The sequence below is a fragment of the Paramormyrops kingsleyae genome, chromosome 3, assembly GCF_048594095.1.
Source record: "Paramormyrops kingsleyae isolate MSU_618 chromosome 3, PKINGS_0.4, whole genome shotgun sequence".
In the NCBI taxonomy this organism is placed as follows: Eukaryota; Metazoa; Chordata; class Actinopteri; order Osteoglossiformes; family Mormyridae; genus Paramormyrops; species Paramormyrops kingsleyae.
Window position 1 is genome coordinate 6,401,982 of NC_132799.1, and position 27,306 is coordinate 6,429,287.

At 38.8% G+C, this 27,306-nt stretch overlaps 2 protein-coding genes across 5 annotated transcripts in view; both read left to right on the top strand.

Moving 5' to 3' along the window:
* ndufaf5 (NADH:ubiquinone oxidoreductase complex assembly factor 5) lies at window positions 1–7,045 on the top strand. 3 transcript variants are annotated; one of them, XM_023796329.2, is made up of 11 exons: window positions 6–673; window positions 913–953; window positions 1,049–1,112; window positions 2,388–2,435; window positions 2,953–3,056; window positions 4,426–4,465; window positions 4,671–4,868; window positions 5,413–5,473; window positions 5,600–5,683; window positions 6,342–6,424; window positions 6,666–7,045. In XM_023796329.2, the coding sequence occupies exons 1-11, from the start codon at window positions 350–352 to the stop codon at window positions 6,759–6,761; spliced, it is 1,143 nt and encodes a 380-aa protein (XP_023652097.2). In that variant the 5' UTR covers window positions 6–349; the 3' UTR covers window positions 6,762–7,045. The 3 variants fall into 3 exon arrangements, 2 of the variants coding, with proteins under 2 accessions (XP_023652097.2, XP_023652098.1); XM_023796330.2 differs by having other exon boundaries at window positions 174–274; XR_011989456.1 differs by lacking the exons at window positions 6,342–6,424; window positions 6,666–7,045 and having other exon boundaries at window positions 1–673; window positions 4,671–4,938; window positions 5,600–5,674.
* A 4,271-nt stretch (window positions 7,046–11,316) lies between these two features.
* macrod2 (mono-ADP ribosylhydrolase 2) overlaps window positions 11,317–27,306 on the top strand; it is a 429,071-nt gene continuing 413,081 nt past the window's right edge. For both annotated transcript variants that reach the window (XM_072709500.1, XM_072709501.1), the window contains exons 1-3: window positions 11,317–11,531; window positions 15,806–15,910; window positions 20,445–20,555. In XM_072709500.1, the coding sequence (XP_072565601.1) occupies window positions 11,495–11,531; window positions 15,806–15,910; window positions 20,445–20,555 (253 nt within the window). In that variant the 5' untranslated portion in view covers window positions 11,317–11,494. The remainder of the gene's footprint in view (window positions 11,532–15,805; window positions 15,911–20,444; window positions 20,556–27,306) is intronic.

A 27,306-nucleotide genomic window follows, 5' to 3' on the forward strand; every position in this document is an offset into this window, starting at 1 on the left:
GGCTTGCAGATTGGCTCAAAAAGGCTGCAGATTAAAAACAACAGTACATTAAACAACTGGAAGGAAAATACAGATGTAATATCACACAAAGATTAAGTTCAGGATATATTATGTTGGAGCAACGCTTTGAGTTTACTGCCATTTATTATTATTTTAATTTGAAGAAGATTATGTAAAATCCCGTTGTTCAGTCCAGTTCCAGGTTTTAACTCGAATACGTCACGTACTGTCGGGGGCAAGGGCGAAGCGCTTAACCTACTGTAGTTGGGGATATGTAAGCGATTCCGTTGTTCTTAGAGAGTAATCATTTAAAGGCTACAGGTTACCGGTGATTTATCAGCTGAAAAGTATGAATAACGTTTTAAGTAGCCGCGTCCTTTTTGGTACTTGTAGTTTTTGTCGATGTTTTCTGAGAAGACGCAGAGCCTCGCCACATGTCACCGAACCACGGGGGACGACTGCTACCGTCAGTCACAGGGATGCTAGGATAGACCTGTCGCGTTTTTATGCATCATCACAAACACCATGCTCAATAAAATTACCGAATAACCGGCAAATGTCCGATAAGATTGGCGGTGCTATGAATGTGTTTGATAGAAACATGAAACGGAAACAGAAGCAGTGGGCTGCCTCCTTGGAAGACCCAGATAAATACGAGTACCTCAAAAACGAGGTAGCGTGAATATTTCTGGCTGACCCTCTGATAAACCTGATACCTTTACTGCAGGAGCAGTCGATCTCGCAAAAATTCGGTGCTTTTTGGCTTTGAAACTTAATCTGTACATGTGACATGCAGAGCTGCTGAACGCACATTTTGACTTAAGTGAAAGTGGTACTGAATAATGCACATACATACAAACTGGAAGCATATGACAATGAAACCTGAAAGACATTTTTGCCTTCTCGGTCCAGGTTGGCAGCAGAGTCGCAGACCGGGTGTATGATATTGCAAGGTAAGACTTAAAATAAGATTGTACAGATAGAATTTATCAGCTCTTTTGGATCATAATAAAAATTTAAATAACTTGCTCCTGGTGCACGATTGCAGAACGTTTCCTTTGGCTTTGGATTTCGGCTGCGGACGAAGTCACATTGCTGAGCACTTGAGCAAGGTAGGCCTGCTCCCCATCAGGAAAATCTGCAGAAACAGTAATTATTATAATCATATCGTAACGGATGCGTCTGTGTTTAGGGATTCCCATTGCTCATTTGCAGTTGTGATTGTCTCTTAATTACTGTAGCCTATTAAAAATTAATGATTCACAATTATTCAGTTTCTGTCATTTGTATTAACTTGCACAAAATGTGCTATAGTATTTGGTAACTGGGGGAGGAAAAAAACATGAATACTACAGAAGACTTGCAGATGTGCTTAAAATTTTTTTGGACTGGTACTATAAATCAGTAATCGGTTTCAATATGCATACATGTTTCTCTAAGGAAATTCTACAATTGCAGGTAATTGAAAAGTTACTTTTTCATTATAAATGTATTTATTTAGCAAGTGCTTTTATCCAAAATGATGCACATTCTTTTTGAGAAAGCAGGGTCAGACAGGGAGGGGCCCAATGGCCAAGTCACTCTGCTGACCACAGTATTTGAACCGACAACCTTCTGGCCACAAGCATAGTGCCCCATCGTGCTGAGCTACACACCACTACAAAAATGGTTGCATAAATCAGAGTTGTCGCTTTGCACATTTCGGCACTGAGCCTGTCCTTTGGCTCGTATGTCGAGTGGTCAAGAGGTTCATTGAAAGTACAGCCAGTGAGTTGGAGGCAGCGACTGCTCTGATCGATTTCCGGCACGCATTGATGGTAATTGGTGTGCATTGCTGGGGTAGACTATGAGGCAGTCAGTCGTGCCGGCAAGATTTCATGCCTGCAGCAGGGCTCCAAGACTGCCCATGGACTGGGGTTTTGGCATCGGCAGGTACAGATGGAGTGTTGGATCTGTCCAGGCTGAAAAGGGCTGAGGATCTCCAATGGCTGACCATCTGGTGATGGAGCTTTCTGCCCCACTACTCTGAAGGAGACCGGGGTCTTACTCTGCTGATTCCTTGGACAGACCAAAAACAAATCGGTTCAGCTGCCTATTACTGACCAAATGCTTACAAAGAGACAATAGCTGGAAATTGCAGTAGATCTGTTTGACACGTGTACTGTTTTTGTTGGATTCAATTACATGCATACACAGTTTTGGCTTTAATACAGTAAGGCAGCTGATTTTTTTTCTCGTTATTACATTTTATTAGGAACGTAAACCTTATAAAGAATCAGGCTCACAAATAGTTGTTTTTGCAATGTTAATTCTCTCTCTCTCACTCTCTGGTTGTAATGTATAGCAAATAACAAATTGTATCATTTGTGTTGTGATTCATCCTTCAGGATGTAGTTGAGAGGCTCTTTTTGACAGACGTCTCAGAGAGCACTTTGGTGAGTTTGATACCGGTAAAACCTGCCAGAAGGTGGAGACACATTGCAAATTTGTCATGACTGCGATTTATGGCAGGTGCCACAAGGGGTTGATTATTTATCGTAGATGTTGTGCGGCTTGAGGGGCATATCTATCAGATTTAAGAGCTCAAAGGCATTCTCCAGCAGTCGCCTGTAGTTAGATTATTTATATGTTACAGCTGATTTCTGTTTTGCTCCACTGTAAAATACTCATACCATATGATTTTTTAAAAATGATGATGCCTGGAAGAGCATAGTGTCCAAGTTTGACATTTTTATTTAACTTTACTATATAGTTAATGTCTTATAGCCAGTATTTCATTAATAGCAAGTGGCACATTATAAATCAGTAATATCTAGCAGTTAGTAACAACTCTCATTCCACATTTCAAAATCATAAGAAACTGATATTTTTGTGAGTAGCTGCATGAACGTGGGGTTTCTGTGTTTGTGGTTTAGAACAATCAGCCTAAATTTGCTCTTGTTTCTTCTCCAGAAACGGAGGAGGCAGAGTGACATTCCTGTGCAATGTATCCTGGCAGATGAGGAGTTTCTGCCCTTCAGAGAGAACACGTTTGATTTAGTGATGAGCAGTTTAAGGTTCATGTGCTGACACCTTTTCCTTTTTAATCACTTTGACACTGGCATCACTGTACTGTGTTTTATTTTTGTTGTTTTCAAATGCAAATTTTGTTGTTTTCGATTCAAAACGATTGAAGTATCCCTGCTGAAAAAAAAACAGATAAAAACCAGCCTATGCTGGTAGTTTGTTTGATGGTCATGTCTTAGTTCATGCTGCTCCTTAATGGTTTAGCTGAGTGAGTCACCAGCTGGTTATGCTGGTGTGGCCAGCCTGCTAAACCAGTTTAGAATGACCATGAAAAGCTGGTATGACTATCATGTGAAAAGATACCTTAAACTGGTCAACTATCATAAGTTGGTCAACCATCCTAACCATCTTAGGCTAGTCGAGTTTGTATTTTCAGCAGGGATTACAAAGGTTACAAAGATTTGCTTAGATAATTAATCCCCATATTGATCAAGAGGTATGATTGACTGGCTGGTCAAGCGTTTGAGCTGGTAGCCCTTATGAATTTTTCTCTTATCTATGTCAGCAAGGACCTAGGCCAGATTGCTTCAGTTTGAAGGACAGACCTGGGGAATCAGAGACTTTCATATAAACAGTCCTGTTATTAAGCATTGCTTCCTGTTTTATTTATTCACTCCAGGGCAGTGTTTCTCAAACCAGTCCTCGGGGACCTCCAGACAGTCCACGTTTTTGTTCCCTCCCGACTCTCAGGGAATTGGGAGAGAGCAAAAACGTGGACCGTCTGGGGTCTTCAAGGACTGCTCTGAGAAACACTGCTTTAGAGGAACAGAAGACCCAACCAAAGTTGTTGTTCTATGATGAGGGAAGCCACTGTAGTATGTAGCTCTTGTTCCATCACTCTGGGAAGTCCTGCTACAGCGTAGTGTTGTATATTTGTGGTGACAGTCATGCATTTCAAAGGATCATCATCGTGCAAAACAAAGATTTGCGTATCAATGAACCACACATTTAGTTAACCAAAAAAATACTATTTTCCTCTCTTTTTTTCTATTCTTTCCTCCCAAAGATCTGAAGATCTTTTGGTCTTTATTACATTCTGACACCCTGATTGTTTTTAGACACACAACCTCTGTCAAGCAGAAAACGAAAGGCAGGATTACAGGCCAAACAATCTGTCATAAACCCTGGGGTGCCAAAACATTGACAGACCACAGATTAGTTTTCCATTTCTGTGAACAATTTCAGATTGGATGTGTCATTAACCTGATCCTGGTGCAGTAGCAACATGGAAATGTGCCCAGCACTGTACCCTGGGTCATTTTCTACATTTTCTGACATTAGTTTGCAAAGTGCTGACCGAGAAAGATTATTCCACGGGGCAGGTAAATAAAAAATGTTCTTTCTGGTTTCCATTTCTAGCTTACACTGGATTAATGATCTTCCTGGAGCTTTGCGTCAGGTAAATCTTGCATTTTAAATACCTCACCAGCCTTGAATACAAAAAACATAAATTTAAATCTTGTGTGAAATATAACATTTTGGCTATTTCACTCTGTGTATCAAGGAAGCAATGGAAAGGGGATCAGCAGACGGCATTCCTGCCAACTAACAGCGTATTTCAGCCAATTGAATTCAAGGGGTGTCTGAATTTGTCTGTTTGGCAGATCTTCCACGTCCTGAAGCCTGATGGGGTGTTCATTGGGGCCATGGTTGGTGGAGAGACCCTGTATGAACTGCGCTGTTCCCTGCAGTTGGCCGAGATCGAGAGGGAAGGAGGTTTTTCTCCTCACGTGTCCCCATACACTGCAGTCACTGACCTGGGAAACATCCTTGGTCAAGTTGGATTCAACATGCTAACTGTGGTACGACTCTGGACACCAGAGGGCTTCTTCAGGAATTCCTCCCATTACCTCTTATCATTTTTACCATGGTGTAGGTCTTGCTACAAATACCTTACATTACACTAATTTGAAGCTTTACTTTGTGACGTAGGAGTAAATAGTCTATTAATATATAAATACTATGTTAATATGTAAATACCTAAAGTGAAGTTGTTTACATTGGTTGGCAAATTTTTCTTTAAGAAGCATGTATGCATTTAGTGGGCTAAGTGATGTGGGTGATATTTTGATGTTTCTTGCAAGTTGTCAATTGTCAGCAAACTGAGTTGGCAGATACTATTGAAATCCATAAATTTGCATAGATTTTATTATTATACTCAATATGTAAGATACATTATAATGTGTGGCTAAATGTAATCCAAAGGATTCTCTTTAAACCAGCTGTAAAGTGGTGAAGTACTGTATCCCGATGGGTCAACCGTTAACGTTGTGGTAGACTTTTTATGGTTATAGCTTGATGTAAATTTCATTTCAAGAAATTTAAAGTCAGTTTCCCCCCTTTCAGGACATCGACGACATTCACATTCATTATCCAGGAGTCTTTGAAGTTATGAGTGACCTACAAGGTAAATTCAGTGGGTGACACAAATGGAAATGAGACCATCTTTAGGAATTCCAGTCAACTCTCAGCTTTTAAATCTGTGTGTCTGTGTATTCTGTGATAAAAATTGCAAGGTATTTGTGTTTTTCAGCAATGGGTGAAAGTAACTGTGCTTGGAACAGGAAGTCCATGTTGCACAGAGATACTATATTAGCCACTGCTGCTATCTATAAAGGTAAAAATAAGAATCACCTTCAGGCTAATGTTATAAAGCTTGAGAGAACTGCTGTAATGTAGTGTTAATTCTTGTAGGACTGCACAATATCACATCGCAATATAATCATGATATGTGCGCATGCGCAGTAAACCTTATGTTTCGGTTAAGCAGTTAAATACGCCATATTTATACAAATGACTAACTTGTGAGTGTCACAGAGCGCCTCTCGTTAATAATATAGGTGTACTACTAATCTGCTTATCATATTGTGGGCATAGTACCGAAAAGCCGGCATCCGGACGAATTTTTGCGCCTCTAATCTAAAGCCCTGTAATCACTCTACAGTTGTTAGCACTGATTGGTCCTTGGTGACACAACTTCTGGCAACAACACGAGATTATCTGATAAATATTTTATCTGGGTGATAAAAGTTTTCTTTGGCTATAGTTTATTTCGGGCAAATTTAATCAAATTTTTTGTTACACGGATTTGATATAGAAATATTTCAAATAATTACGATGTGATATCATTCAGCCCTAGTATCTAGTTAACGACTTATGTCAAATGATAGGCAGGCTAATGGTGAAATGTGTTGAGTAGTAATATTTCAATATCTAACACCTACTATATCCACTGAAATGGACAGTACAAAAGTGCAACTTTGTAATTCCCATAGAAATGTATGGCTGTGATGACGGCTCGGTGCCAGCTACTTTTGAGATCTTGTTCATGATTGGCTGGAAGCCTCATGAATCACAGGTATGTTCAACATATGTTCAGGGTAATCTTATAATGTCCCTCTCTAATCGTGGAGAGACAGAAGCATATTACAGTGCCAACTAAGTGACCTGACCTTGATGATCTTAATGTACTGCAGAAACATTTTTGATTGAATGTGGAGTATATAACAATAATTGTGTCTTTAAATGGTGATGGGGGGTGCCATTGTAGAACATTACATACAAGCCTAAATAGGAGCCATTTTGCTTCCTTTTATTAGGCAAAACCAGCAAGAAGAGGCTCAGCTAACATCTCGTTTGGTGACCTTGGAAAGATCAATCAGTCCCCTTCCATGGACAAACCAAAGGAACGGTGAAAGACTGGTTTGGTATACTTACTGTTGTGAAGAAGAAATCTTTCTTATTCTTTGAGTAAACAATAATCATTATGTCCCTGATTCAAAGTCAAGCAGTTTGCACATGCATAATTTATACTGCATTGTACTGAATCATCTAGGGAGATATTACTAAAGCTTTTACGCAAACTCCCTTTACTGTAAATCTCTTTCCAGCAGGGGCACTTAATTACTAATCTGTATTAGGGATTTTTATCGTGTACATTTTTAAGACAGAATATGAACATTAAAACACTTGCACCAGTCGACGGTCAGGTTCCTTTCCTGAGTAATCTGCAGTATTCCTTCACCAATAGCCAAAAGATGCCTCGGGAAACACTAAAATAGTCAGAAACACAGGTCTCATTTTGGACAGTGTGACTGTCAGAAACTGTCACTGCTAATTTAGCTGTCAGTGGAGGGTAAGTATGACAAGAGTAGTTTGAGCTGAAACACACTGGTCCTGAGTGAACCCCCCCCACCCACACTATCAAGCAGTGTTATTCAGTGAGGAAATCCAACTGGTCCCACTTTTCCAACTGAATAATATTTTGGATTGCAAAAGGTATTAACAAGGTGCATGAGATAGACCCATCTCCTTAATTAGGATTTAATTTTGAGTGCCACTGCCCGTGAAAATGCGGAATATCAAACTGTAAGATCTGGCAAACGGCTGGCTTCCATCCACGAGCATGTAAAAGGCAGAATCTCGCTTACCGTATTGACACTGTTTATTCTACATTTCTCCTGCAACTGGAGAGCATCCATTTTTAACTGGTTGGTACAGATTTGCCTGCTTTTATGCAGGTGAATGAATACTTGCTGAGGGCACTTGCCTGTGCATATTTATTTAGTCCAGATTCCTGCTCTCGGAAGAGGAACAGCAAACTCCTGTAGACATTCTTCTTCCTCCGTTGCCAGCCATCGATTGTCAGTTCAAAGGAGAGAATATAAATAGGAAGCCCATCCCAAAAAAAACTCCAGTCCTATCCAAGATATATCTATTTGTATTATTGCCAAGTGACAGATCTGACCTCAGATGCCAATTTCATGTACCAGCAAAAATCATACGTTACACTCTGGGGTTATTCCAGCATTGTCATGCTCACAAAGCCTGTGATAAGTCCGGCAACTCTCCCCTGCCTTTCTCAAGTGCTGCAGAGTTGTTAGTAAGACTGTTACTATGATTATTTTCAGCTTGCTATTTTACACAGCTTGACATTATTACCAAAGTAATTTGGGCTAAGTAGCTTGCTGTCGAACAGCAACACTCTGTTTGAAACTCGACACGATACTTTTTACATTTCACAAGTCCTGCTTTAAAACCTTAACCTCCATGGCACCTGCTGTGATACACTGCCCCATATTGAGTGTGTTCGTTCACATTGTGACACACCCCGTTGAGCCCTCGTGCAATTCTGGCCTCTTCCTTTGCTCTGCGCTCCAGAATGCAGCGGTCATCCTGTTCTCTGCACGGATGCAACGTGCCTGCTGAGTCACTCGCGTAGCACCCCCACCTTCCCAAAAATAAGCCAACACTACCCAGAGTTGCCAAAGCTTCTCGCAAAAAATAATAATAGTAATAATAAGCACTGCATTACTTTTCATACACTAAATGTCCTCGGTCATGGTGCCCTACACCTTTCATTTGAAATGGAGAGGCTGGAATTCTGCAGGCTGCCGACAGAATTTGACATTCATGGATTTGGGAGCAGATGGGACTGGATAATTCCCCGGCACACCAGATGACAGCCAAATGTGTTGACCATTCAGACCAAAATGCACCCAGAGAAAGCATAGAATTCTGGGGGGGGAAAAAATCTTATAAACTGGTGAATGAACACTTGACCTCTTTTTTTTTTATCACTACTTATAAATCTATAAGAATGCTTGTTGACGGATGTTGACTTTGTAGTACAGGTTTAAAAAAGGACTGTATCAGGTTATATTATAGAACATTGAACTGTTGTTTCATTTCTATGTATGCAGACTATTTTTGCAGCCTTTAAAATGAATTCTAAAATAGTAAACAATACACAGTGCTCTATGCGTATTTTTTAAAGGCAGTTCAACATGAGAGACGGTGGTCCTGATAGCGTTGCAGGTATGCTGATGCATTGATGTAAATGCACTAGCAACATCAAATGGATGCCAGACGGGGCCTGGTCAAAGCACGCTGCGTTCCAGGGCCGTTTATGAAAAGTTTATGCTGAAATCTGTTCTCTGTTTTGGCCTAAATTATAATTTCGAAATTGTGAAAACACATGAGATCTTGAAGGTATGCATTGAAAGAAGCAATACAAGGTTATGCTCTTGAAATATGCGGCAGGAACAAAGTGAAAGTAAAAAGGACATTCACATTTTTTTGGCTACACCTTTATTGGCACTTGTGTGATTATGATGACAAGCAATATTTGCGCAATAATATTCAGTTCCTTAGGCACAAAGTATGGAGTTTAAGACCTAGCATACATCACACCTTGATGATACAAGATAAATTCAAATGGGTTTGGAGCACAGCCATTACACCCTGGATTGTAGAAATGAAATGTGTGGTATCTGCCAAAGTCACAGACTTACTTATTTACATAGCATCATATTGACGTTATTCATTTGTCAGACGCTTGTGTTGCATTCTGTTACCTAATCAAGTGCACAAGTTCCCCTTCTGGGATTTGAACCAGCGAGAAAATGTTCATGAGTCACGTGTTCCTGAATAACTATCCATCTTCCAAAGCTGCTTATCCAATATGAGGCCACAGTGGGCTTGGAGTCTATCCAGGAAGCCCCGGGTGTGAGGAGAGGGGCACTCTGGACAGGATGGCAGTCCATGGCAGGGTACACAAACGTCCCCAATCCTCCTAACTGCATGTCATTGGACTAAAAGAAAAAGCTGGAATAGAGGAAATCAGTTGAAAAGCTCCACACCCATATAAAGTGAAAGGTGTAAGGCTACAATGCTAATCATTAAGGCACAATGCCAACACCAACTCAATTGCAATTTTTCAATAGATACATACAAGAAATATATAGTGACTAGAAGCTTCTTTGAATATACTGTTACTTTTAATTCCACATAACTTCTTTAGTTGATGCAAAGTTTCTTTAGAAGACTTAAAATTGTATGGATAGAGCTTTATGTGCAAAACTATAGCTCAAACAAACAACATTAGATAGATAGATAGATAGATAGATGTATAATAGCAAAAATCACTAAAATCATAGTGTGATTGTATATATCTGCATCAGAAAATGCAACTAAATTAACTCCTAACAACTGATTTGTAATTTTGAAAATATGAAACGTGTGTAAATGTGTATTATACTGCCAGATATTGCCATGCTGTTGGACTTATCTGTTTCTGCATATGCATGATATATTTTGAGTGGGAGATCACTTGAGATTTGCAGCATGAAATGTATCATCTCACAGCAATGGGATACAGTTTTAATTGCCAAATTATGAAGAATTGGAAAAAAATACAAGTTTAGTCACAAGCAATCAATACTTTGATGCAGGTACAGTAGGTGCACATTTTTAAATCTGTATAATAAAGCCTTTTCAAAGTCTGAATTTCATTTTTCAATTTAGTTGATGCAACAGTGAATGCATTATTTTTAAATCACATATGAATGATGTGAATGAGGTTAATTTAGTTAACTATAACAGTTGCTTGTGAACTGCCCGTTGTTTGTGAACATCTACAAACAAAATGAAAACATTGATATACAGTGATAAACAATCACTTTTAAGAACAAAAAATTAAGTCCTTTGCGTAGTTGAGGACAGTATTTGGTTAACCACAGTGTTTATTTTCTCTATATTTAATTTATGCTAAATGTCATTGTATTATCTAGCTTTTTTAGTTTAGTTACATTTACTGCATGGAAAAAAAACGCTTGCGGTGCTGTGTTTTCTTTGTGGTTAATTATGTAAATTACCGCTGTTTACCAAATAACGTAGTAATTTTAATGGAAGCAGTCACATTAGTGACTACTTGTTGGGTGGGGTGGGTATGGGTACATTTAGGTTTCACTTCAACTAAATCGACTCTCACGCACTTCTGGGCACAGCAAATGGGTAGGTTAGATGCACCTTCCAGACGAAAACACTGAAATTACGCCTGCATTTGGAGCTTAAATTCACTCCCTTCATATCTCACATGCCTTAGAAATATGTTTATTATTGCCCCAAAAGAACTAGAGAGCATAAATGATTACACAAAAACCAAATTCATACCCCGTTTTCATTTACCCTTAAAAACGGACATAAGCACCATAAAATAACGTTAGCTATCTGGAGCAACGCATTCCATATCCTGGAATTGCCGGCTTCTTCCTACAGCACCCCCTAATCTCAAGTTCAGTTGCTACACTACCACCCCACACGCTTAGGACAGCCACCACTGCGCTCAACCTACCATATATCACGAACCGCGTGCCTGCAGTTTGATTGCAATATAAGAAACACCAATCATGTTTTACTTCCTGGTCTTTAATGACCAATCACCAAGCGCAGAACGCGGGGTGTGATGCACGAACAAATCAAGCTAGACTGACTGGTCTTGGTGCCTAGTATATTTTGACAGCTTCTCAGGTGAGACATTTCGTCCAGGAGCTGTTTCACTTTCTCCGAGTTTCCGAACACACTCGCAGTGAGCCTGGGGTTGATACACTCAAAAAACAATACCTTGAAGCCCAACCATCACGGCAACATGAGCAAAAAGAAAAAGGACTGGAGTGCTGAGAAAGGTAAGCGTTTTGGTGTATGGGTGAGGAGTATTTACACTGTCATTACATTGTATCAATGTATAGGTCCCTAAATTTGAGTGTCCTCCGCAAATAGCCGCAGCGTTGGTACACTTAATGCAATTTAAGCAGACTTGGTCGTGCTCTTATGCAAAAGCTATGTATCCGGAAAGTACACTAGCTGCATAATGTACAGATACCGATGCAAAAGCGGTATGCCTCAATCTGCTTCCAGAATAGTAGCAACCAAAGGCTGCCAAAAAACAGAGTTACCACGCACTGAAGCCATTTACAGCACGTAGACGACCCACACTGATTCGCTTAATTTCATTCAGCTGTTCGATTTCAAACAGTACTATAGCGGTCTAGGCCACGTAAGATTTTGCCCAAGTTCACCTGTTAGAATGACAATGGTATCCACTGGGGGAGGGGGGGATATTGACTGGTTTGTGGTGTAACGCTGTCAGGTGCCATTAGGGCAAATACCGTGAGCTGCAGATTGTAAAGGATGATTCATGATATATGCGCAAAAGTGAGGAATTCTTAATGGCTTCAAAAGAAAACTAGCAAAGTCTGCAAATGTTCATGCAGTGGTGCCACACACACATATATATAAACTATAAAGTGACTTACCCAACCCCTTTTTGTAAATTTACTTTTTATTGTTTCATAGTAGTACGGCTGTTTATTTGTGTTAACTAAAAAAATCTACCCAAAACAGGTGTTTCAGATAATGATGATTAGACGAACAAACCTGTTGAATACTTGTCAGAAGTTTAGCTTTTTCATTGGGCCAAGTTTTGCTAAGCCAAGGCATCTATTAACTTAAGTCAGTCTCCAAATTATTTCATTTGTACTGAAAGTAGTTCGTGCCTCTTAGCCAAATGTATCCTCTGCAAACCAGATTAATTCAGTATCGTGATATATAGATGTGTATATCTCATGTTAATGTTTTCTACAAGCATGGTAGCCTTGGTTTTTGGTGTTTTGGCCTGACTCATTTATTTATCAATGTACTTAGGAAAAGTAACTTGCATGCATCCTGTAAATGTATAGAATTATGAATATTTTTATAGCTGGATATTAACAGTAGTTAACCTTCTGTTCTTGATTTAACATTTGTATAAGGTGCCCATAGCACAGGTCAGTTGGCCAAAGTATAATTGCATTTCTGTAGTCTGGAGTACGAATGTACTACAGCTCCCTAGCCTGGGAAATGGTCTAATAACCCAAAAAGTTGCACGTGTGCTTAAAAAAATCATGTTAAATTAATTGCAACAATACCATAAGGCAGAGAAATTCTTCTGCTTCTGCACATCTTTGCTGCTGATGCAGCTGTAATGCAACAGGCTCTGTGTTTGTGTCTATATTTGGATATAGTCCAGACATCGATTTTTCTTTTCCCCCTTCTCTTACTTGTTCCATCTCTTGCTCATCTTGCTGAGCTGGTGCTCCACGATGTGTCCACAAAAAGCTGTAGATTTGACAGTATAACGCTCTTGGAATTTGCCGTATGGAATATGAAGGAGCACACTAAGCATTGCAATGCATGCATTCCAAATTCTAGCTAATTTACATCCTTGTTTTTCTTTGAATTGCGTATCAAACTAGAATAATAACATAATCCCTGCCATCGACAACTTTCTACACCTGTTGCAAAAGAGGCTGGGATTTTCATGTTGAGTATCTCCCAGCCCCAGCTGTGGCTTCCAGTGGATAATTACAGCTTAGCGTCCATCCCTGGCCAATGGCTGTGGCTGTGGTGGCACAGATGGTGGCATGCTTCCTGTTGGCTGGGGGGAGTGGGGCGATGTGGGGAACTTGGTGTCCCTCCTGTGCTGGTGGTGACCCCATAGTGAGTTGGAGCTCAGCACAGATCGCATGCTTGTCACTTTTTGGCCAGTGACTGAACAAATGCAGATAAAATAACGGCAAAGAGTAGCAATACTTTGTTTCAAGGAGTGTGAAGAGACGTCTGCATGTAAATAATACTGCACAGAATTTCTGCACACTAGCAAAGAGACTTAAGCATGACAGGCTCTTTCTGGGCCTCTAAGTTGTCATCATAATGGCAAAAAGTTTTTCAGCCTCTCATGAGACTCAAATTATGAAACATCTCATCCATAAGAGCAACACGGACTTATTTGTATTAAGACTCCTACTCCATGATTTCAGCACATGCTTGAATTTTACACAACTGTCTTCCAGCATTTGTAAAGAAGCTTTGACCAGAGGCTGAAAATGCAAACCAAAAAAGTTCCAGTGATGTACTTTTAAAGACATACCTTTACCTTTTATTTTGGTACATTTGACTGAGTTACTTTAACCAGAGGTCTGCTGTGTCTCCTCCGTCATACAAAAATGAAAGTCCGTTCACATGAACATAACCGTTTATAGCTGTAATTTCATTAGGAAGTTGGTGAAGTGATTCTCGAAGTAACACGTTTTCAGGGTTGGCTTTAACAAAAGTTATTGCCATGCCCTCCAGAATGTACATAACTGTGGCTAAATGACCGTTAACTGCTTGGGGAAATGACACCAAACTGCTCTCAGTGATTGTGGTAGGAATATCACTACCAGCCGTACCACGTGCTGCAGGCGCGGTTTCCTCGTGAGCGACCTGAGCGTGTCCTCGCGCCGCGTCTGTCGGGTGAGCTCGGTGGCCCTTATGTGTGGGCAGCTCTCCGTTTTGGCAGAACCGGCTTTTAAGTGTACTGCTCGTCCTTCGGCACACTCTAAACCTTTCAGGGAGTACTTTATAAAACAACCCATTTGGTGTTAGGTGAGTGCAGTGGAAGTAAAATTTATAAACTCTGTGTGAAAATAGTCGAGGTCGTATTAACCGTTATTTACCTTTTATTCAAATAGGCCGAATTTGAAGCCTATGGATCACGTTTCACCAATTATGTTACTCCGCCACACTACTAGAATTACTAATTGACCCACCGTTTACATTTAACTAAATATTTTTTAAAATTAATTGCCTCTACTTGTTTCATGGTGACGACGTTAGTTTGTTATATAAACAAATAAGCACATTAAATAGGAAGTAGCGTATTGATGGTTAAACCTAAAATTTAGCAACTCTGTTTTCTTTATCAATACTATTGATGTCTTTAGTGTAAAATGTGCCTTTTATCAAGAATAATTTATTTTTACAAATGGACAGCTATATTCGCTAGACCGTTTTAGCCTTTAGTCACGAGATGTAATTGTAATTGTGCCCCCTATCTAACAGATGAGCATATGGTTTAGTTTGTTGCATATTTCAGCAGAATTCTAATAATTGCCTTAGCACATTGAGAAAATCGGGAAACTCGCGTTGCACCAGCCTAAACTGGCCACATCGTAGTTGTCCCAGAATAAGAGTATCTGATGACACCTAGAGGTGACTTGGAGCATTACAATGTAAAACTTGAATGTTGAAAACAGGTTAAATAGCTACTGCATGTTTGGGTTTAGGTTCTCTTTCATTTTGAGTTGCTCTCATTCTTATTAATTTATTTTAGTAAGTAAAACGAGTAAAGTAAAATAAAGGAATAGCAAATAGAATAAAAAAATATTGAATTTAGTAAACTTGGATATTTAATACAATAAACATCTTAAATTTGAAACTAGATGCTTGACTTGAATGTAATCGTTAAGTTGTGTTTTATTTTCTTTGCGCTTTAACTACTTTATCAGTTCTGTAGTGTAATGATTTATCCTGGCAAGATTGGACTTTCGTAACTCAGCTACACAGCAATGTGTCATATTTTAATTTAATAACTGGTGCTATATGAGGTGGATATCTGCATATAGATGTTTTTAAAGCGCATACTTTTTCACAAGGAGTCATCACGCTGAATTATTCGTTGGCTAATACTTTTATCATGGTGCTGGAGGAGACGGTGACCATCTGCTCATGTACCCTTGAAAAACATATTAACATTATTGTAACCTGAGGTACTGTAAATAGCCAGTGTTATAAATGGGTAGGATTTAAATATGTAAATCATATAGATTGTGGTATCAGCAAAAAAAAAATAGTGAAGGACTTTTTAATCTGCCTCTGGCTGATTTTTTTTTTTTTTTTTTTAAAAGTCTCATAGCAGAAATCCCTGTCATGTCCCTATTCACATTGTCCTTTTCTTGCTGAAAGTGGAGGACTTGTAATTCTGTGCTAAAATCTTTAGGTTCTAGGGTCGCTTTTATGTTGTGTCTGGTTTAAGTATTATGGAAACTGTAAGCATTAACATAGCCTTTATTTCTGTGTTTCCATCTAAATAATTCTGCAGCACGATTACTAGATCTGGGACTGGAAGAAAGACGCAAGGAGTATAAAGGCAGCCATGTGCCTCTGGAGGACATTCTCACTTGGACAAAGCATGAGAGGAGTAAAGGTAAAGTGTGTCCCAATCAAAGACTTTCTTTTTAATGGAGTTACTTCATACAGACTAGTTCTGTGTGGTTTGAATAAAGTCATATTGGTCACACAGGCTTAAGATAAGTACTTGCTGTGGTCAGCTAAAGTACATTTCCTGGCATTATAAATATTAATCACAGCTATTGCGGTCCTCGGTAACAATTAATGCAAATCCATAGAACTATGTTTGTATGATGCATTTAGGTTCTTTGGTGTCTGTAAGAGAAATGGCCTACAGGCTGAAAGTGGATAGTTCATGTCCTGAAAGTAAAAATCCAGACCAAGCTTTTGTTTCCTCTGAGCAGTTGAGTATAACCAGTGAAAGTCAGAATATACAGAGGACCTGAACTATCCTCCTCTTCTATAAGCTTTATCATTGGCTTACACAATATAGGTAAAAAAGTCATAGGCTCTCTAAGCACCCCCCCAGTTTCCTGTGTTCTTGCCACCAAAATTCTGACTGAGACCCCCATACAGAGGGTAATTTGGCTTTCAGTATGAACAGTGGAGAGAAGAAAAACAGTCTAATCTGTTTTTGTTTAAGTCAGATACACAGCTGGGGAATTTGATTTCCATATCATTATTCATCGATTCCTATATTTTCTAAATGGATAATTAACATTACTACAGACATATCATGGATCATGATTATAACCAAATATACTGTGATATGACACTTTGCCCATATTGGCCACCCCAGCTTCTTACCTTCCCTTCTTCCAGTAATGATGCGTGATAGGTAATGAAAAACACTAATGAGAAACAAGTCTGTAGTTTGGAGAATCTTTACAGTGTGGGATGGATACGTTAAACTCACCTTGTATGACATGTCCGTGGAGGAACAATCCCCAGAAACATTTTCAACAACCAAGTTAATTTGACCTTTGTGGAGCAGTTTTTGTTTGGGGGGGGAAACAAAATAAAAAAAATAAAGGCACAGTTTTCTGTGATTAGTCATACCTGACAGTTAAACTTACAATCAGAAATATTTACACGTTTAATCACTAAATTATTGTAGAGTTAAGACAAAGTGGAGTATATAGGTCATTCTCACAAGCTAATTTTAATAATTAGAGGAAACTAATGTCACCAGAATTAGTTGGAAGACAGACTTAAATTTTTGCCTCTGGGATAACTGAAGTATTTCATGAAACCCAGGGCAACAGTTATGGAGATGAAAAAGACAAAAACTGAGCAAAAACATACATCTTATAATACAAATTGATTGTTTATTGTGGGTTACCTGCTATAAAGCTATAAAAACAGTTTACCTGGTTTTGTGTTTTTTTTAGCTATTTTGTGAAACATTTTAAGATCACAAAAGTTTAGATGTCAATTGTTCTACACAAAAACAAATACATTTGCTTATAACAAATATTTTACTATCAATTTAAAGCTTTAACTTGTGATATGCAGATTATTAATTTCCAAGAAAAATACTCCTTGCAAGTAACTATGGTCAGATAAGAAGAAATAAGCTGGTCAGGGAAGCCACCAAGAGGCCTACAGCAACATTAAAGGAGCTGCAAGATTTCCTGGAAAGTACTGGGTGTTCCTTACATGTGTTAGTCTCTTGTATTCTTCATGTGTCTGGGTTGTAGGGTAGGTTAGTAAGACACAAGCCTTTTCTAACAAAGAGAAACATCCAGCCCCAGCTGAACCTTGCAGTGAGGTATATCCAGTCTCCTACAACCATGTGGAAAAATGTGCTATGGTCTGAGACCAAGGTTGAACTTTTTGACTATAATTCCAAAAGACATGTTTGACGCAAAAACAACTTGGCATATTATCAAAAGAACACCACACCTACAGTGAAGCATGGTGGGGACTGCATTGTGCTTTGGTGCTGCTTTTCTTCTGCTGGAACTAGGGCTTAAGTCAAGTTGGATGCAATAATGAATAGCTCCAATTATAAGTCTATTTTGGCACAAAACCTTCAAGCATCTGCTAGGAAGCTGATGATGAATAGGAATTTCACCTTTCAGCATAACACCAAGCATACATCTAAATCAACAAAACAACGCCTTTACTAAGAGAGGGTCAATGTTCTGAAATGGCCCAGCCCAGCCCAGCTCTCAATCCAGCTGAAAATCTGTGGGGTGACCTGTGCATAGGAGATGCCCTCGCAATTTGACAGGTCTGGAAAATTTTTGCAAGGAAGAGCGCTCAAACACTACTAATGCAACTAAAAACGCAAACAGGTTTTTGTGTGACTTCCTTTTTTCGCTAAACAGTTCTGTTTTTTCCACTTTCTTTGTATAGGCTGCAGTTTTGGAATAAAGGTGGAGTAAGTTCTGATGTGATTTGTCTTGGTTTAATTTTTTTCCCACTTTTTTTTTTTTTATCTCAAAAACCTGACATTTTGGCAGGGGTGTGCAGACTTCTTATATCCAGTGTGCAAGTGGAATTTCAGTTCTTTCTAAAAGGCTAGATGCACAAATGGAAAAAAGACAAGCAGGCATTGTAGCAGGATGTTATAAGATTACTTATTTAATGGCACACCTTGGCATATACTACATGCACATCGCAGATACTTAATAGGTGGCTTGACAGAATTTACTTCTGACCACGGGATCAATTTAAAATCTAAAGCCTATTTGGGAAATGGTCTAGAAGCAGAAGCCTGACAACTACTGAAAGTGCACTTAACATGAAAGTTAAGATTTTATGGCGTAAGCCTTCAATAAAACATAACATGTACTGCAGATTACAATATTTTTTTTATCCTATGTCTTTCTCTGTAAGAAGCTAACAATGTTTTGATTTTAGCTTTGCATTCTAGGATTCTGTTCAACGTTACAACCTAAACTCGCATGTTTACAACAAGGCAGGTATTTTATAGGTCTCTTAAATCTTTGGCCATAAAAATATTGCTTGTTATTGAGATCAAAGATATAATGCATTATAACTTTTAAAGCTGTATAATGTGTTTGCATTGTATGCACATGCTTTCAGTAGTTCATGATAGTCTTGTTATAGGTTAATGGGTTAGTCAATGACCTTTTATGAGACTGAGACTGTGTTTTGATATGAATGGCTGCTGCTAATGGCACATGCATAATGATCACTCTGTCACCTGGAATATGTAAGTTCAAAGGAATCCCTGTCGTGTCCTGCTTCTCACTCTGATGTTGTACATCAAGGCTTTGCCTTGAATCAGATATGTAGACGTTGCAGGATCCTTCTCGGAAGATGCCCTTCAGACATGAGCTGAGGATTGAGCAATCAGTCAAAGTCTGATGTGCCTGATGTTGGTCTGTTTGTTCAAGGGTGAAGCAGCTTGTCCTGTAAAACTCAACAGCGATGATCAAGCTTCACCTTTCGGTATATTTGGTGTTGAATTATTCCAGCTGGAGTGGTGTGCACTATATTTTATTTTTTTAAACATTGAAACATCTAAAGTAGACTCAAAAACATGAACACGCATAAAAGCACAAACCATGTGAACTGTAATTATATATAATCCACTGAGGGAATCTTCTTCATTTTATATTTAAATGGCCACTTCTGTGTTTCCTCTGATGTAATGAGCATGTGGCTCATATACATCTCTCTGCAATTTTCTGTTCTGCTATGCATGTGTCATTAGACTGTGTGTGTTTTGGCACTACTGAGTGATATGACAGTTGTGAGAGTCGTAATATTCTGCAAACCACTTAAAATGTATTGGCCCATAGCATTATATAAAACCAAGTGGTAATATATTTATTTAAAACAATTTGCTGATTTAACTTTTTTTTTTTTTTTTTTTTTTTTATTGTACAATGTGTTCTTTTAAAAACAGTCCAGGCGTTGACAGATTGTTGGATGATTTTTGAAAGCCAGCTTTTGGGGGAACAAAAACCTCTTGAACAATTTTTGTCAAGCCAGAGATACATTCAAATAAGAATCAAATATTTTTGACCTTTGCCAGTATCATTTTGGTTTCATGATTCTTCTTTCCGCAGCTTGACCTATATTGTTTTCAGCCCATGACACATCACTTTCATTCTGAGGTGTGTGCATATTGCGTGTGACTTCTTGTTCTATGTGGCAATTTGGTTTGTAGGAGATCAGCATTTCCTCTTTAATGAGTTTTCATACAACTAATGTAGTCCTTTTAATATGAATACCTACATATTAGCTGCCTGTGAGGTGTGATATGAACACTTCAGTCCGCCAAAGCAGTCCTGCCAGAAAGCCACCTGCCAAGCCAGCTCTTGTGTTTCTCTCTGGTGCATCAACAAATTCTCACAACAAAGTTGCTGCCAGGTTGTGTGGCCCCAGCCCAGACAATGCTATGGTAGTGCCAGCTCACACTATCACAGGAAGTGTACACAATCGCTAGCCAGAATTTAGCATGTTTTTATAAAATCTGGATATTATCATGGGTTTGAAACATGCTTTGTTTCCTTTTGGCTAAGCCAGTATTGTATAAAATGTCCCAAGCCTACCTGTAGCTAATTTTTAAATTTTATATTGTTGTGTTTTGTGTGCATGTAATATTTATGGTTAATATTCTGCTTCTCCAGGTAAAGAGGAATCAGTGGAACAGGATTTACAGTCAAACTTGCTGAGTGACAAAGTCTCTCTCTATAAAGGCGATATCACCGTCCTTGAAGTTGATGCCATAGTGAATGCTGGTAAGTCTCATTTGAGAAAGAAGGGGAAAAAAAGCTATTCATGTATGTGTTGGAAATGGTTCTTCATTGCAGAATTTCCTGAAGGAAATGTGGGATACAATTGCTGGAATTATATGTAGCCTGGGAGATGATGGCAGATAAGCTTTGCCTTGTAAGTTTACATTTGCACTGTTTGCTTTAAATAAAATTAAAGCTAGGTTTTTATGAGTGAATAATCTGGAACTTGTGTGATAAGCCTGGTAGAGATAGGCAGCGACATGCTAGTTTTTCAACGATGCTAGGGATGCTCTGATCAGGGCTTTTGCGGCTGATCAGTGGAATCAGAATCTGGTGATACCGCTCGCCAATCACAGGGTAAAATCACACATTTTACAAGAAAGGAAGATGCTTATTTTTCTTTAAAAAAATTCCATCTCTGCATTTTTGGAAAGAGCATATTCCTGTTATCCAAAATTTGTGCAGCTGCACTGAACAACCCCTCTCTCTACTCTACACAGAGCACACGGATAAACTTGGACACTTACAGTGTACAGTATTTCTCATGTTACTCTTCTCAGTGAAGACACAAAGGTCTAATGAGGTTTGTGGTGTTTGGATCCTCCGTGAGCAACTTCTTTTGCACATATGTTGCAAATCTCTATTAAAGATGAATGATTTGCTATCTGGTAAAACTGCCAGACTGGAGATGACACAGTGCTGCTGCTGTGTTTGAAACTTCATGCACACATTATAAGTCATTAATGCACATTGTACATCATCCACAATATCGGTATTTGAGATCGGTCAAAGTTGAATTGAATTCAAGTAATTAAGTCTGAAATTCAGCTGCTGATCAATTGGAGCATATCTAAATGATATCTTCCTTGATGAGGTTCTTGGGGTTAGTGCTTCAAGTACTGTATCTCGAAACATCTGGTGGTGACGTGTACCCTGTTGCTATGGATTTGCTGTCTTAAGGACCATTTCTTCACAGATGCATGAAGTGTATCCTGTTTTAGGGCTCTGGGTTTCAGATCGGGGTGGTTTTAAATCCTCTCCACAAATTTAAAACGTGCTTGTGAGAATTGCTTTGCTGCAAATTTTTCCTCAGACTTTTCCTCAGTGTCTGATTGGTGATTGTGAATCTGTGCAGTCATTTCAAAGTGTTTCTTTGAGAACTGGCTTGGAACCCTTTATGTTAGTAATGGCACTTATTGTAAGTTTTACTTTTCTTCTGAATTTGTATTCAAGGATCTTACGTAAATGTTTTATGAATATGTATTACAGTCTAACTTATGTACTACTTTCCCCAAGTGAATCAGCTCACTTGCAAGCTGTCAAACACTTCGCATCAATCTATTGTGAAATAATGTTGGGCTTGCCTGCCCTCTAGTGTAAAAACAGATACTTACACTTTTTTTGTGATCATCAAGCAACAGCATTGCTTTAGGATAGCAATGAAAGTTCACACTACATGGGGATATTGTAAGTAAGAAAACCTAGAGTGGATTATGGAGGGCATCTTTTAAATCCAAGAACAGATCTTTAAGAGTCAATACTGTCGTTCCAAACTCGGATAGTAGCTGTTTTAGATTTATTCCATCACTGCATTAGATTTTTCATCATAAACTCATAATAAAACTGTAACTATTGTCTCACCATTTTAGAAGCCAGGTTAAACCATTTATACATGATGGCATCAATATTGCATATGTTGCAATAGGAGTTGGCAACCTTACACATTTTATCTGGGATATTGTCTGGCATCTGCCCTGTGTATACATTTAAAATGAATTCAAAGATGAGCTAGATTGTTCAAGGTCTTATGCAGATTAGTCTGTACATTATTCCAAGCTACTTCAGTTCTCGCTTCCATTTTGATGTTATTGGAAGTGAGGAACTGGATTTGTCTTGCATTACCTATAAGATGCATGACACGGTATGTCGTTTGTGGGTTGGGGGCTCAAACCATTCCATCATTGGGTGTGAAAGTGGACTTTCCTAGGGAACCCCATAGGCCTTCATGGCTGAGCTAAGTCTGAGGTACAGGAAATATGATATGGCAGGAAGAACAAATCTGTCTTTTACATCAGAAAATGTACAAAGACCACAGCCATTGAACATGTCCCTAAATGTAAAAATCCCTTTATCTCTCCATGGAGGATGTTCAAATCGCTGTCTACCAGGCTAAAAAGTAAAATTATGCCATGGGGGTGTGGAGGGATTCAGTTTATAACTCGCTCCCGAAACTCTTTCAGTAACGCACCAAGCATTCAAGGTGGTAGTAATGATATCCAAATCTTCAAATTAAACTCTTCCGACTAACACCGACATATGGGAAATTTACACATTTTAATCTGAGTGGATGTTTTGCCAGCAAAGGCTCTGGAAAGCTAAGTACATATGTGTTCAGATATGCTGTGACCCACACCAGGAAAAACAGAATAAAGATGGATGGATGTTCAAATGTAAATTCCTATTGCTGGCTCTTTCCGAGTTTACCAGAGGGGAAGAAAAAGAACGACTTAAAGATGGGATGCAAAATGAACTTTTACCACTGTATTTGTTTTAACTATCTAAACACAAAAATTTGCAGGAAGATTGACTAGACTGACAAAATGCTTGATTCTACATAAACATATAAAGGTACACTATATGGACATGCATTGGGACACACTTTTCAATCATTGAATTCAGGTGTTTCATTCAGACCCATTGCCACAGGTGTGTATAAAATGAAGCACCTAGTCATGCAGTCAGGTTTACAAACGTTTCTGAAAGAATGGCTTGTTCTGATGAGCTCGGTGAATTCAAGTGAGGTTCTGTCATAGGATGCCACCTTTGCAATAAGTCAGTTTGTGAAATTTCTTCCTTGTTAGATATTCCATGGTCAACTAAGTGGTATTATTGCAATGTGGAAGTGTTTAGGAACAACAAGGTCAGTCATGGAGTGGCAGACCACATAAAGTATTATAGTGGTGTGATGAATCATGCTTCTCTGTCTGGCAGTCTGATGGCCTAGTCTGGGTTTGGTGGATGCTAGGAGAATGTTACCTGCCTGACTGCATTGTACCAGCTGTAAAGTTTGGTGGAGGAGGAATAATGGTATGGGGTTATTTTGCAGGGGTTTAGCTAGACCCCTTAGTTCCAATGTAGACATTGTTTGGTGAGTTTGCTGTGGAAGAACTTGACTGGCCCACACAGAGCCCTGAACCTCAACCCCATTGGACACCTTTGGGATGAACGAGAACAGAGATTGCAAACCAGGCCTTCATGTCCAACATCAGTGCCTGACCTCACAAATGCTCTTCCGGATGAATAAGCAGAAATCCCCACAGATGCACTCCATAAACTTGTGGAAAGCCTTTTCAGAAGAGTGGCAGCTGTTATATCTGCAAAGGGGGAACCAGTTCGATATTTAGATTGGGATGTCTCAGATGTTTCTGTGAGTATAATGGCCAGGTGTCCCAGTACTTTTGTCCTTGTATTGTACATTGTTTCATGTTGCATGTGATTTAACAATTTTATTTGAAATGCAGTGTTATTGATTTTAAATTGAATTTAATATAAGTTCTGAACATTTGTGAAAGAATAGGTTCTTCTAAAGATTAACGGATTTCAAATTGCAGTAAATCTATTTAGAGAGTGTGTCAATTTCATGTTAAACTCATAGCATATATTGTAGTGGCAGAACAAGGGATGTTTACCTGGAGACAGGAAGAGCATAGTGATTAAAACACAGTGTCAAAATTATTCCAGCTTTCATGTTAATCCTGTTTCCAGCAGCGGTCATTTACAGGAATAACCCCCTCTATATTGTGTTATCCTTAATCCTAATTGTCTTAAGTCAGAAAAGGGGCTCATCAAACACAAGAATTGATAAATGTCTGGCTAGTGAGGTTCATTTTGTGCTGGCTGATCTCTGCACTTTAACAGGTTCTACTGGTTCGTTTCAGACTGGAGGCCCACACTCTCTTGTGAACTTGAACGTGTGGTAACAGGGGCGATTACTCCCCCTCGTTTCAGACCCATGCCAAGACCTGCTAATGGACAGGTGGTGGGAAGCGGACAACTCTGTTAAGCCCACTAAACAGGACAGATATTATCAGGCATTTTTCTGATAACTAATCTGGTCTGTTTTAGATATTTGATTTATCAGTAGGATTTGCCAGTTTTTCCCATTGGAAAATGCATGCCTCAAATCAAATTCTGAGCCATGACAACGTATAGTATCAAAGGGCTTAAAACAAATTAAGAATTCTATTTGGATTCGGTACTTATCCTTGTATGTTTTTTGGGGGTTTTAGAGCTTATTTTCTAAATGTGTAACATTTAGATCATACAGCTCCTTAAACAATTTATGAAAATTCTGGGCAATGTTAAATAAGCTGACAAATTATTCTAATGGAGGTTATTTAAAGCAGAAATCATTTTAAATTAATTACGCAGGGATGTAGGTTCAATGACCATAGTAGCATAGAATAACTCTTCCTAGCATATAAGAAGTTTTACAAGATCACATTTACAATGTGTGGTGTGCGCTATAAAGTTCCTTGTATTCCATCTGACTGGCTTGAAGATATTTTCATTCTATAACTTGACTTGAAGCCCTATGTTGTAATGACAGCACAGATGACCTGTGAATGGTTAATTTGGATCTTGTACACTTTCACCCCCTCCCCCCAATTTGGAATTTTGAAGCATATTTTACTATTAGTGCTACTATTACTGTTGCTACTACTACTACAACTAAGTACTATAGTAGTACTATTACTATAGTATTATTATATAGTATTATTCTTATTCATTTTTTTTATCATGGGATTAACCAATATCTTTTTCCGAAAGTAGGTGAAGTGGTTTGGCTTTTGTTTTTGATGGACTGATGGACCTGATTGCTTTTTGAGTTCCTGTCAGCAGTATAGTTGATCTTTGTGTGCATATAATGGATATAAATGTACTAGATAGTTCTCTTTTTATTATCTTGTCATTTAATTGCAGTGGTGACTTCAGTTGTAATGGCTGTGGAATTCTATGTTACAGGAAAAAAACGATGATTCATGGTATTTGATTTAACAGTTGAAGTATAATGTGTGTAATTGAGAATATATCTGGTACATTGGTGTAATGACAACATTCAGAGTAAATTATCAATGTTTCATAAAAATGATCAGATTTTTCACCCAAGAAAACCCTTGCAGGAGTTAAGCTGTATTAAGGATACCTGTCTCATACTAGGCAGCCTATCTGAATGTGCTAAGGCCCTGCCTTTCCCGTTTTTTAAACCATTCTCCCTTTCTGCAAAGCACTTGCCTGAAGCAAAGTGCTTTTGAGAAACTGTGTTTTTGTTCCGTTTTAGGTCTGACACATTTGAGAATATGCTTAAATGATTGTTGGTAATCGATAAGTCTCTATCTTGCCTTGCAGGCTTTGTCATTTTGCTTTGGCATCTGTTCTCTTTTTGGGCTTCAGAGGAGCATAGTCATAGTATCTCTTGGTTTTTTTGGTTATCTTTCTGTTTGCAACTTACGTACAAGTAGAGCCCCAGGTGAACTTAAATCCTGTTCTTAAAATAACAATCAAGCACAAACCAGCACACACTGTGGCTCCCTTAGGCAGAATGCCAAAACTTTTTCTACAGAGATTGACGTGGCATGTAAACAAATCCTGTAGTCCTGTGTACAAAGCTGTCCCAATTTCTCTGTGTGGTCTGTGTGGGTGTACCTCTGCATATGTGAAGATTTTAGTGTATAAAATGACTCTGAATTTTAGGCTTAGTATCAGCAAGATGGGTAAGCTCCATTGATGCTATAAGACCAGGCTACTTTTCAGGAGCAGCCTGGAGTTGGAGAGCATAATGTATCCCATGATCTTGACCATTATATCATCTTCTTGGGCTGCGCGGGGACTTGCTTCCTTACATCAGGCTGCCGCTTGGTCCGTTGTTTGAGCCATTGGTGATCTCATCTCATCTGCTTAGTTTGCATGGGGTCAGAGGTCAGAGAGCCTCCATTGGACTCACCATGGTAACACTGAGAAAATGTGGTCGGAAGAGATTTTTTAGTGAGCAGTGAAATGTTTTGTTCTTTCTCCTGGATTTTGGACATCTTGTTTTCTCATTTCATTGTATACATTTTATAGGATGCAGTTTGTTGCTTAGGGACTGAAACACTAATCCTGAAACACTCAGCCAGTCTGAGATGGTCGCACTGGGCTTGGCGAGTGCTAGTACTGGAATCAGTTTTGTGTCATGCTGCTGTTTAACGAAAATGAAGATGGGTAGCATGTTATTGTGCCGAACTAGGTGGTAGCATAGAAAATTTAATGCATCCAAAAGCTTCAGCTGTCATTTTACAGAGTGAATCTTAAAAATAATTTAAATTTAGGTTGTCTCCCTTCTGGTTTTCATTCTCTCCCATTCTTTTAGTGTAATTCATAGTGTAACAATTTCCAAATCCGTGGTTCGGACCATGATTTTCAAGCAATAGTTCATTTCTGAGTATTCTCTTGTTCAAATTAAGTTTGAGTATGAGACAGCATCGAATAATCTTAATCTCTCTACTCAACTGGCACAATATCATCAATATCAACACACACACACTCTCAATCTCCATATTTTTAGTGTAAGGAGGGTAATAAAACACTCTAAGGTGGAAATTAGTCCTTTTTTTTTTTTTTTGCCTAGAACAAGCAGCATTTCGTCATAGAAATTGTCCTTCTGCCTGTCTGTATGACCTGTGATTACTGCTACAGCAATGTCTTAAGGCCGCTG